Source organism: Osmerus mordax, chromosome 13 (genome assembly GCF_038355195.1).
Source record: "Osmerus mordax isolate fOsmMor3 chromosome 13, fOsmMor3.pri, whole genome shotgun sequence".
Taxonomy (NCBI): Eukaryota; Metazoa; Chordata; class Actinopteri; order Osmeriformes; family Osmeridae; genus Osmerus; species Osmerus mordax.
In genome coordinates, this window is record NC_090062.1 from 17,647,832 (window position 1) to 17,660,564 (window position 12,733).

Here is a 12,733-nt window from a genome sequence, read left to right on the forward strand (position 1 = left end):
CACTACCCAGGCTGCATCTGTGCCTGCTGCTGCCTCTCCTCCGGTCCTGCCTGCGACAGGAAGCCAGAGTGCTGGAGCAGGAAGCCAGAGTGCTGGAGCAGGAAGCCAGAGTGCTGGAGGGCCTAGCGGTTCTGGACCGAGGAGGATGGGGATCTTGAGGGTGAGGAGAGAGAAGGGTCCACCTTGCTACAAGCCTCTGCTCCCCTCGAAACACCACGGCTCCACGGTCTAGTAACAGGCTCATGGGGTCTTTAAGCTGTGTGTGTAGGTGTGTGTGTGTGCATGTTGGGCTGTCTGTAGGTGTGTGTGTGTGATCAAAGAGTCCTCAAATGGAATGAGTGCTGCAGTCTAGGAGAGGAGTGGTGGAGTGATTGAAGGAGGAGAGGAAGAGAAAAGAGGAGAAGAAGAAAAGAGAGGAAAAGGTCTTCAGAGGAGAGGAGGTCTTTAGAGGAGAGGAGGTCTTTAGAGGAGAGGAGGTCTTCAGAGGAGAGGAGGTCTTCGGAGGAGAGGAGGTCTTTAGAGGAGAGGAGGTCTTCAGAGGAGAGGAGGTCTTCAGAGGAGAGGAGGTCTTTAGTTGTTGTGAAGACAGTCCAGTTCCACAGAGCAGCACACACTCCCATTCTGACCAGAGACAGAGAGGACGGTTACCTTGGTTACATGAGTATGTCTACATGCATGTGTACATGTATGTGTATGTGTCTCTACCTTGCAGGTGCAGGTGGTGCAGGGGGAGGAGGGGAGCCTCCAGGTGGCTCCGCTGAGGCGCGTGGTGCCCTGCAGGTCCTGACAGGTCAGGGTGATGTCGTATGAGAGGCTGTCAGCCAAGCAGGGGTCTGTCACACAACGAGGACAGCACTCTCCCTCCGCCACCGAGGAGAAGTCACACGGCAGCACCGGACATGCCAGGGGCCAGCAGTCCACCTCCCCCTCCTGAGGAGACCAGAGGGGTCATGGAGCAAGCACACACACAAACAGGCAGAAATACAAGCATTTTTTGTTGTTTTGTTGTTGTGTTGCTTAAAATGTGTGTCTATATGTGCTGTACAACAACCTCTCAGAGGACAATAAAGGTTTTGAGGTCTAAGTCATCCGATTGCATCTGTAACTACTTCTCATGTAGAAAACACATCCTCATATGTCCTGTTCAGCTTTAGAGACTGTTAGACAACACTTCCAGACAGCATCCTGGAATCAGAGTTGTGTGTGTTTCTGTCTGTTAGCAGTGAGGAGTGGTGTGTGTGTGTAACAGGAGCTATAAGGAAGGCCAGCTGATCCAATTATAAGTGTTGGTGTTGACCTGCTGGGCTGGGCTGTGTGTTGCCACGGCAGCCCAGCAGCTGTAATTTAGAAGCTGTCAGCTGATTATCAGACCTGTCACCACAGCAACCACACAACCACAGTTATCTAAGACCAGACCCAAGCCCAAGACTAAACTAGGCTAGATCAGGTTAGATCACACCAGGCCTGAACAAACAGTGTCTGTTTTGATGGATTTGAAGAAGTTATCAATAAAACAAATTATTAACATAAGGGTGAATTTGCACCTGTGGCACATATTTCATGTGTCCATAAACAAGTGCCACATTGACCTAGGGACTTGATCTGTGCCACACACGAGGAAGACACTACAACATGTTACCATGTGCAAAGGCAACTTAATATCTTCAAAAATGATTGAAATAAAGGAAAAGTAATTCATCGCTAACGCTAAAATAATGCTTTACACATCCGCCGGTCAAAAACTTTTACTCTGATTCAATCACAAGTTCATATGAAGACTCTTGACAATGTTTAGTACACAAATCTGAGAAAAAGTTGGATGTAAAATGAAAAGTAGATTTATTATGAATATTATAAATGTGCATGCTTGGCTATGGCTTCTTCTAAAATCCTCTCTCCCATGGTCCACAGCAAATGCTGCACATTCTCACAGCCTCATCCTGCCCCTTCGATTAATGCGCGAGCTTGGCGAGACGCACACACATCCTTTCTGGAAATTGTGGGCTGACCAAGCCCCCACACTCACTCCTTGTTTTCAGCATAGGCCATTGTGGACCTTGTGTCATTGCATTTGCGATTTGTATGCAATGGTAAAAAGTTCAAAAAGTCCTGAAAATCACAAATTTCAGACCGAGTGGACTGACAAGTATGCCTTTGTGCTGCCGGTGGGGAGCACAAAACTGATGTGTTTAATATGCATTGAGACGGTTGCCCTTGTCAAAAGTGGTAATGTGAAACTTGTGAGTGAGTGGACCTCTTGGGTTTCTAATTGAGTACCCCTGGGTTAGCATGTGTGTTTTGGATGAAATGACCAAAGGGGTTAGCATGTGTGTTTTGGGGGAAATTACCAAAGGGGTTAGCATGTGTGATTAAGATGAAATGACCAAAGGGGTTAGCATGTGTGTTTTGGGGGAAATGACCAAAGGGGTTAGCATGTGTGTTTTGGGGGAAATGACCAAAGGGGTTAGCATGTGTGTTTTGGGGTAAATGACCAAAGGGGTTAGCATGTGTGTTTTGGATCAAATGGTAAGCATGTGTGTTTAGGGGTAAATTACTAAAGGGGTAAGCATGTGTGTTTTGGGGTAAATTACCAAAAGGGTTAGCTTGTGTGTTTTGGATTAAATGACCAAAAGGATTATCATGTGTGTTTTGGATGAAATGACCAAAGGGATTAGCATGTGTGTTTTGGATGAAATGGTAAGCATGTGTGTTTTGGGGTAAATGACCAAAGGGGTTAGCATGTGTGTTTTGGATGAAATGACCAAAGGGGTTAGCATGTGTGTTTTGGGGTAAATTACCAAAGGGGTTTGCTTGTGTGTTTTGTATGAAATGACCAAAGGGGTTAGCATGTGTGTTTTGGATGAAATTACCAAAGGGGTTTGCTTGTGTGTTTTGTATGAAATGACCAAAGGGGTTAGCATGTGTGTTTTGGGGTAAATGACCAAAGGGGTTAGCATGTGTGATTAAGATGAAATGACCAAAGGGGTTAGCATGTGTGTTTTGGGGTAAATTACCAAAGGGGTTAGCATGTGTGATTAAGATGAAATGACCAAAGGGGTTAGCATGTGTATTTTGGGGGAAATGACCAAAGGGGTTAGCATGTGTGTTTTGGATGAAATGGTAAGCATGTGTGTTTTGGGGTAAATGACCAAAGGGGTTAGCATGTTTGTTTTGGATGAAATTACCAAAGGGGTTAGCATGTGTATTTTGGGGGAAATGACCAAAGGGGTTAGCATGTGTGTTTTGGATGAAATGGTAAGCATGTGTGTTTTGGGGTAAATGACCAAAGGGGTTAGCATGTTTGTTTTGGATGAAATGACCAAAGGGGTTAGCATGTGTATTTTGGATGAAATGACCAAAGGGGTTAGCATGTGTGTTTTGGGGGAAATGACCAAAGGGGTTAGCATGTGTGATTAAGATGAAATGACCAAAGGGGTTAGCATGTGTGTTTTGGGGGAAATGACCAAAGGGGTTAGCATGTGTGTTTTGGGGGAAATGACCAAAGGGGTTAGCATGTGTGTTTTGGGGTAAATGACCAAAGGGGTTAGCATGTGTGTTTTGGATCAAATGGTAAGCATGTGTGTTTAGGGGTAAATGACTAAAGGGGTAAGCATGTGTGTTTTGGGGTAAATGACCAAAGGAGTTAGCATGTTTGTTTTGGATGAAATGACCAAAGGGGTTAGCATGTGTGTTTTGGGGGAAATGACCAAAGGGGTTAGCATGTGTGATTAAGATGAAATGACCAAAGGGGTTAGCATGTGTGTTTTGGGGTAAATGACCAAAGGGGTTAGCATGTGTGTTTTGGATCAAATGGTAAGCATGTGTGTTTAGGGGTAAATGACTAAAGGGGTAAGCATGTGTGTTTTGGGGTAAATGACCAAAGGAGTTAGCATGTTTGTTTTGGATGAAATGACCAAAGGGGTTAGCATGTGTGTTTTGGGGGAAATGACCAAAGGGGTTAGCATGTGTGATTAAGATGAAATGACCAAAGGGGTTAGCATGTGTATTTTTGGGGAAATGACCAAAGGGGTTAGCATGTGTGTTTTGGATGAAATGGTAAGCATGTGTGTTTTGGGGTAAATGACCAAAGGGGTTAGCATGTTTGTTTTGGATGAAATGACCAAAGGGGTTAGCATGTGTATTTTGGATGAAATGACCAAAGGGGTTAGCATGTGTGTTTTGGGGGAAATGACCAAAGGGGTTAGCATGTGTGTTTTGGGGCAAATGACCAAAGGGGTTAGCAGGTGTGTTTTGGATGAAATGACCAAAGGGGTTAGCATGTGTGTTTTGGATGAAATGACCAAAGGGGTTAGCATGTGTGTTTTGGATGAAATTACCAAAGGGGTTTGCTTGTGTGTTTTGTATGAAATGACCAAAGGGGTTAGCATGTGTGTTTTGGGGTAAATGACCAAAGGGGTTAGCATGTGTGATTAAGATGAAATGACCAAAGGGGTTAGCATGTGTGTTTTGGGGTAAATTACCAAAGGGGTTAGCATGTGTGATTAAGATGAAATGACCAAAGGGGTTAGCATGTGTATTTTGGGGGAAATGACCAAAGGGGTTAGCATGTGTGTTTTGGATGAAATGGTAAGCATGTGTGTTTTGGGGTAAATGACCAAAGGGGTTAGCATGTTTGTTTTGGATGAAATGACCAAAGGGGTTAGCATGTGTATTTTGGATGAAATGACCAAAGGGGTTAGCATGTGTGTTTTGGGGGAAATGACCAAAGGGGTTAGCATGTGTGATTAAGATGAAATGACCAAAGGGGTTAGCATGTGTGTTTTGGGGGAAATGACCAAAGGGGTTAGCATGTGTGTTTTGGGGGAAATGACCAAAGGGGTTAGCATGTGTGTTTTGGGGTAAATGACCAAAGGGGTTAGCATGTGTGTTTTGGATCAAATGGTAAGCATGTGTGTTTAGGGGTAAATGACTAAAGGGGTAAGCATGTGTGTTTTGGGGTAAATGACCAAAGGAGTTAGCATGTTTGTTTTGGATGAAATGACCAAAGGGGTTAGCATGTGTGTTTTGGGGGAAATGACCAAAGGGGTTAGCATGTGTGATTAAGATGAAATGACCAAAGGGGTTAGCATGTGTATTTTTGGGGAAATGACCAAACGGGTTAGCATGTGTATTTTGGATGAAATGGTAAGCATGTGTGTTTTGGGGTAAATGACCAAAGGGGTTAGCATGTTTGTTTTGGATGAAATGACCAAAGGGGTTAGCATGTGTGTTTTGGGGTAAATGACCAAAGGGGTTAGCATGTGTGATTAAGATGAAATGACCAAAGGGGTTAGCAGGTGTGTTTTGGATGAAATGGTAAGCATGTGTGTTTTGGGGTAAATGACCAAAGGGGTTAGCATGTTTGTTTTGGATGAAATGACCAAAGGGGTTAGCATGTGTATTTTGGATGAAATTACCAAAGGGGTTAGCATGTGTGTTTTGGGGGAAATGACCAAAGGGGTTAGCATGTGTGATTAAGATGAAATGACCAAAGGGGTTAGCATGTGTATTTTTGGGGAAATGACCAAAGGGGTTAGCATGTGTATTTTGGATGAAATGACCAAAGGGGTTAGCATGTGTGTTTTGGGGGAAATGACCAAAGGGGTTAGCATGTGTGTTTTGGGGCAAATGACCAAAGGGGTTAGCAGGTGAGTTTTGGATGAAATGACCAAAGGGGTTAGCATGTGTGTTTTGGGGCAAATGACCAAAGGGGTTAGCAGGTGTGTTTTGGATGAAATGACCAAAGGGGTTAGCATGTGTGTTTTGGATGAAATGGTAAGCATGTGTGTTTTGGGGTAAATGACCAAAGGGGTTAGCTTGTGTGTTTTGGATTAAATGACCAAAAGGATTATCATGTGTGTTTTGGATGAAATGACCAAAGGGATTAGCATGTGTGTTTTGGATGAAATGGTAAGCATGTGTGTTTTGGGGTAAATTACCAAAGGGGTTAGCATGTGTGTTTTGGATGAAATGACCAAAGGGGTTTGCTTGTGTGTTTTGGATGAAATGACCAAAGGGGTTAGCATGTGTATTTTGGATGAAATTACCAAAGGGGTTAGCATGTGTGTTTTGGGGGAAATGACCAAAGGGGTTAGCATGTGTGATTAAGATGAAATGACCAAAGGGGTTAGCATGTGTGTTTTGGGGGAAATGACCAAAGGGGTTAGCATGTGTGTTTTGGGGGAAATGACCAAAGGGGTTAGCATGTGTGTTTTGGGGTAAATGACCAAAGGGGTTAGCATGTGTGTTTTGGATCAAATGGTAAGCATGTGTGTTTAGGGGTAAATGACTAAAGGGGTAAGCATGTGTGTTTTGGGGTAAATGACCAAAGGAGTTAGCATGTTTGTTTTGGATGAAATGACCAAAGGGGTTAGCATGTGTGTTTTGGGGGAAATGACCAAAGGGGTTAGCATGTGTGATTAAGATGAAATGACCAAAGGGGTTAGCATGTGTATTTTTGGGGAAATTACCAAAGGGGTTAGCATGTGTGTTTTGGATGAAATAGTAAGCATGTGTGTTTTGGGGTAAATGACCAAAGGGGTTAGCATGTTTGTTTTGGATGAAATGACCAAAGGGGTTAGCATGTGTGTTTTGAGGGAAATGACCAAAGGGGTTAGCATGTGTGTTTTGGGGCAAATGACCAAAGGGGTTAGCATGTTTGTTTTGGATGAAATGACCAAAGGGGTTAGCATGTGTGTTTTGGATGAAATGGTAAGCATGTGTGTTTTGGGGTAAATGACCAAAGGGGTTAGCATGTTTGTTTTGGATGAAATGACCAAAGGGGTTAGCATGTGTGTTTTGGGGTAAATGACCAAAGGGGTTGGCATGTGTGATTAAGATGAAATGACCAAAGGGGTTAGCAGGTGTGTTTTGGATGAAATGGTAAGCATGTGTGTTTTGGGGGAAATGACCAAAGGGGTTAGCATGTGTGATTAAGATGAAATGACCAAAGGGGTTAGCATGTGTATTTTGGGGGAAATGACCAAAGGGGTTAGCATGTGTGTTTTGGGGCAAATGACCAAAGGGGTTAGCAGGTGAGTTTTGGATGAAATGACCAAAGGGGTTAGCATGTGTGTTTTGGGGGAAATGACCAAAGGGGTTAGCATGTGTGTTTTGGGGCAAATGACCAAAGGGGTTAGCAGGTGTGTTTTGGATGAAATGACCAAAGGGGTTAGCATGTGTATTTTGGGGGAAATGACCAAAGGGGTTAGCATGTTTGTTTTGGATGAAATGACCAAAGGGGTTAGCATGTGTGTTTTGGATGAAATGGTAAGCATGTGTGTTTTGGGGTAAATGACCAAAGGGGTTAGCTTGTGTGTTTTGGATTAAATGACCAAAAGGATTATCATGTGTGTTTTGGATGAAATGACCAAAGGGATTAGCATGTGTGTTTTGGATGAAATGGTAAGCATGTGTGTTTTGGGGGAAATGACCAAAGGGGTTAGCATGTGTGTTTTGGGGCAAATGACCAAAGGGGTTAGCAGGTGTGTTTTGGATGAAATGACCAAAGGGGTTAGCATGTGTATTTTGGGGGAAATGACCAAAGGGTTTAGCATGTTTGTTTTGGATGAAATGACCAAAGGGGTTAGCATGTGTGTTTTGGATGAAATGGTAAGCATGTGTGTTTTGGGGTAAATGACCAAAGGGGTTAGCTTGTGTGTTTTGGATTAAATGACCAAAAGGATTATCATGTGTGTTTTGGATGAAATGACCAAAGGGATTAGCATGTGTGTTTTGGATGAAATGGTAAGCATGTGTGTTTTGGGGTAAATTACCAAAGGGGTTAGCATGTGTGTTTTGGATGAAATGACCAAAGGGGTTTGCTTGTGTGTTTTGGATGAAATGACCAAAGGGGTTAGCATGTGTGTTTTGGGGTAAATTACCAAAGGGGTTTGCTTGTGTGTTTTGTATGAAATGACCAAAGGGGTTAGCATGTGTGTTTTGGGGTAAATGACCAAAGGGGTTAGCATGTGTGATTAAGATGAAATGACCAAAGGGGTTAGCATGTGTATTTTGGGGGAAATGACCAAAGGGGTTAGCATGTGTGTTTTGGGGTAAATGACCAAAGGAGTTAGCATGTTTGTTTTGGATGAAATTACCAAAGGGGTTAGCATGTGTATTTTGGGGGAAATGACCAAAGGGGTTAGCATGTGTGTTTTGGATGAAATGGTAAGCATGTGTGTTTTGGGGTAAATGACCAAAGGGGTTAGCATGTTTGTTTTGGATGAAATGACCAAAGGGGTTAGCATTTGTATTTTGGATGAAATTACCAAAGGGGTTAGCATGTGTGTTTTGGGGGAAATGACCAAAGGGGTTAGCATGTGTGATTAAGATGAAATGACCAAAGGGGTTAGCATGTGTATTTTTGGGGAAATGACCAAAGGGGTTAGCATGTGTGTTTTGGATGAAATGGTAAGCATGTGTGTTTTGGGGTAAATGACCAAAGGGGTTAGCATGTGTGTTTTGGATGAAATGGTAAGCATGTGTGTTTTGGGGTAAATGACCAAAGGGGTTAGCATGTGTATTTTGGATGAAATGACCAAAGGGGTTAGCATGTGTGTTTTGGGGTAAATGACCAAAGGGGTTAGCATGTGTGTTTTGGGGGAAATGACCAAAGGGGTTAGCATGTGTGTTTTGGGGCAAATGACCAAAGGGGTTAGCAGGTGTGTTTTGGATGAAATGACCAAAGGGGTTAGCATGTGTATTTTGAATGAAATGACCAAAGGGGTTAGCATGTGTGTTTTGGGGGAAATGACCAAAGGGGTTAGCATGTGTGTTTTGGGGCAAATGACCAAAGGGGTTAGCGTGTTTGTTTTGGATGAATTGACCAAAGGGGTTAGCATGTGTGTTTTGGATGAAATGGTAAGCATCTGTGTTTTGGGGTAAATGACCAAAGGGGTTAGCATGTTTGTTTTGGATGAAATGACCAAAGGGGTTAGCATGTGTATTTTGGATGAAATGACCAAAGGGGTTAGCATGTGTGTTTTGGGGGAAATGACCAAAGGGGTTAGCATGTGTGTTTTGGGGCAAATGACCAAAGGGGTTAGCATGTGTATTTTGGATGAAATGACCAAAGGGGTTAGCATGTGTGTTTTGGGGGAAATGACCAAAGGGGTTAGCATGTGTGTTTTGGGGGAAATGACCAAAGGGGTTAGCAGGTGTGTTTTGGATGAAATTACCAAAGGGGTTAGCATGTGTGTTTTGGGGGAAATGACCAAAGGGGTTAGCATGTGTGATTAAGATGAAATGACCAAAGGGGTTAGCATGTGTATTTTTGGGGAAATGACCAAAGGGGTTAGCATGTGTATTTTGGATGAAATGACCAAAGGGGTTAGCATGTGTGTTTTGGGGGAAATGACCAAAGGGGTTAGCATGTGTGTTTAAGATGAAATGACCAAAGGGGTTAGCATGTGTGTTTTGGATGAAATGGTAAGCATGTGTGTTTTGGGGTAAATGACCAAAGGGGTTAGCATGTGTGATTAAGATGAAATGACCAAAGGGGTTAGCATGTGTATTTTTGGGGAAATGACCAAACGGGTTAGCATGTGTATTTTGGATGAAATGACCAAAGGGGTTAGCATGTGTGTTTTGGGGGAAATGACCAAAGGGGTTAGCATGTGTGTTTAAGATGAAATGACCAAAGGGGTTAGCATGTGTGTTTTGGGGTAAATGACCAAAGGGGTTAGCATGTGTGATTAAGATGAAATGACCAAAGGGGTTAGCAGGTGTGTTTTGGATGAAATGGTAAGCATGTGTGTTTTGGGGTAAATGACCAAAGGGGTTAGCATGTTTGTTTTGGATGAAATGACCAAAGGGGTTAGCATGTGTATTTTGGATGAAATGACCAAAGGGGTTAGCATGTGTGTTTTGGGGGAAATGACCAAAGGGGTTAGCATGTGTGATTAAGATGAAATGACCAAAGGGGTTAGCATGTGTATTTTTGGGGAAATGACCAAAGGGGTTAGCATATGTATTTTGGATGAAATGACCAAAGGGGTTAGCATGTGTGTTTTGGGGGAAATGACCAAAGGGGTTAGCATGTGTGTTTTGGGGCAAATGACCAAAGGGGTTAGCAGGTGTGTTTTGGATGAAATGACCAAAGGGGTTAGCATGTGTGTTTTGGGGGAAATGACCAAAGGGGTTAGCATGTGTGTTTTGGGGCAAATGACCAAAGGGGTTAGCAGGTGTGTTTTGGATGAAATGACCAAAGGGGTTAGCATGTGTATTTTGGGGGAAATGACCAAAGGGGTTAGCATGTTTGTTTTGGATGAAATGACCAAAGGGGTTAGCATGTGTGTTTTGGATGAAATGGTAAGCATGTGGGTTTTGGGGTAAATGACCAAAGGGGTTAGCATGTTTGTTTTGGATGAAATGACCAAAGGGGTTAGCATGTGTATTTTGGATGAAATGACCAAAGGGGTTAGCATGTGTGTTTTGGGGGAAATGACCAAAGGGGTTAGCATGTGTGATTAAGATGAAATGACCAAAGGGGTTAGCATGTGTATTTTTGGGGAAATGACCAAGGGGTTAGCATGTGTGTTTTGGATGAAATGGTAAGCATGTGTGTTTTGGGGTAAATGACCAAAGGGGTTAGCATGTTTGTTTTGGATGAAATTACCAAAGGGGTTAGCATGTGTATTTTGGATGAAATGACCAAAGGGGTTAGCATGTGTGTTTTGGGGGAAATGACCAAAGGGGTTAGCATGTGTGTTTTGGGGCAAATGACCAAAGGGGTTAGCAGGTGTGTTTTGGATGAAATGACCAAAGGAGTTAGCATGTGTATTTTGGATGAAATGACCAAAGGGGTTAGCATGTGTGTTTTGGGGGAAATGACCAAAGGGGTTAGCATGTGTGTTTTGGGGCAAATGACCAAAGGGGTTAGCAGGTGTGTTTTGGATGAAATGACCAAAGGGGTTAGCATGTGTATTTTGGGGGAAATGACCAAAGGGGTTAGCATGTGTGTTTTGGATGAAATGGTAAGCATGTGTGTTTTGGGGTAAATGACCAAAGGGGTTAGCATGTTTGTTTTGGATGAAATGACCAAAGGGGTTAGCATGTGTATTTTGGGGGAAATGACCAAAGGGGTTAGCATGTGTGTTTTGGATGAAATGGTAAGCATGTGTGTTTTGGGGTAAATGACCAAAGGGGTTAGCATGTTTGTTTGGGATGAAATGACCAAAGGGGTTAGCATGTGTATTTTGGATGAAATGACCAAAGGGGTTAGCATGTGTATTTTGGGGGAAATGACCAAAGGGGTTAGCATGTGTGTTTTGGGGGAAATGACCAAAGGGGTTAGCATGTGTGATTAAGATGAAATGACCAAAGGGGTTAGCATGTGTATTTTTGGGGAAATGACCAAGGGGTTAGCATGTGTGTTTTGGATGAAATGGTAAGCATGTGTGTTTTGGGGTAAATGACCAAAGGGGTTAGCATGTTTGTTTTGGATGAAATTACCAAAGGGGTTAGCATGTGTATTTTGGATGAAATGACCAAAGGGGTTAGCATGTGTGTTTTGGGGGAAATGACCAAAGGGGTTAGCATGTGTGTTTTGGGGCAAATGACCAAAGGGGTTAGCAGGTGTGTTTTGGATGAAATGACCAAAGGAGTTAGCATGTGTATTTTGGATGAAATGACCAAAGGGGTTAGCATGTGTGTTTTGGGGGAAATGACCAAAGGGGTTAGCATGTGTGTTTTGGGGCAAATGACCAAAGGGGTTAGCAGGTGTGTTTTGGATGAAATGACCAAAGGGGTTAGCATGTGTATTTTGGGGGAAATGACCAAAGGGGTTAGCATGTGTGTTTTGGATGAAATGGTAAGCATGTGTGTTTTGGGGTAAATGACCAAAGGGGTTAGCATGTTTGTTTTGGATGAAATGACCAAAGGGGTTAGCATGTGTATTTTGGGGGAAATGACCAAAGGGGTTAGCATGTGTGTTTTGGATGAAATGGTAAGCATGTGTGTTTTGGGGTAAATGACCAAAGGGGTTAGCATGTTTGTTTGGGATGAAATGACCAAAGGGGTTAGCATGTGTATTTTGGATGAAATGACCAAAGGGGTTAGCATGTGTATTTTGGGGGAAATGACCAAAGGGGTTAGCATGTGTGTTTTGGATGAAATGGTAAGCATGTGTGTTTTGGGGTAAATGACCAAAGGGGTTAGCATGTTTGTTTTGGATGAAATGACCAAAGGGGTTAGCATGTGTATTTTGGATGAAATGACCAAAGGGGTTAGCATGTGTGTTTTGGGGGAAATGACCAAAGGGGTTAGCATGTGTGTTTTGGGGCAAATGACCAAAGGGGTTAGCAGGTGTGTTTTGGATGAAATGACCAAAGGAGTTAGCATGTGTATTTTGGATGAAATGACCAAAGGGTTTAGCATGTGTGTTTTGGGGGAAATGACCAAAGGGGTTAGCATGTGTGTTTTGGGGCAAATGACCAAAGGGGTTAGCAGGTGTGTTTTGGATGAAATGACCAAAGGGGTTAGCATGTGTATTTTGGGGGAAATGACCAAAGGGGTTAGCATGTGTGTTTTGGATGAAATGGTAAGCATGTGTGTTTTGGGGTAAATGACCAAAGGGGTTAGCATGTTTGTTTTGGATGAAATGACCAAAGGGGTTAGCATGTGTATTTTGGGGGAAATGACCAAAGGGGTTAGCATGTGTGTTTTGGATGAAATGGTAAGCATGTGTGTTTTGGGGTAAATGACCAAAGGGGTTAGCATGTTTGTTTTGGAT

At 43.0% G+C, this 12,733-nt stretch overlaps 1 protein-coding gene across 1 annotated transcript in view; it reads right to left on the bottom strand.

Moving 5' to 3' along the window:
* Nucleotides 1-484: 484 nt before the first annotated feature.
* Nucleotides 485-12,733, bottom strand: part of LOC136955760 (protein kinase C-binding protein NELL1-like) — a 120,913-nt gene continuing 108,664 nt past the window's right edge. The window contains 2 exon segments of the mRNA XM_067249482.1: nt 485-621; nt 706-930. Of these exon segments, the coding sequence (XP_067105583.1) occupies nt 571-621; nt 706-930 (276 nt within the window). The 3' untranslated portion in view covers nt 485-570.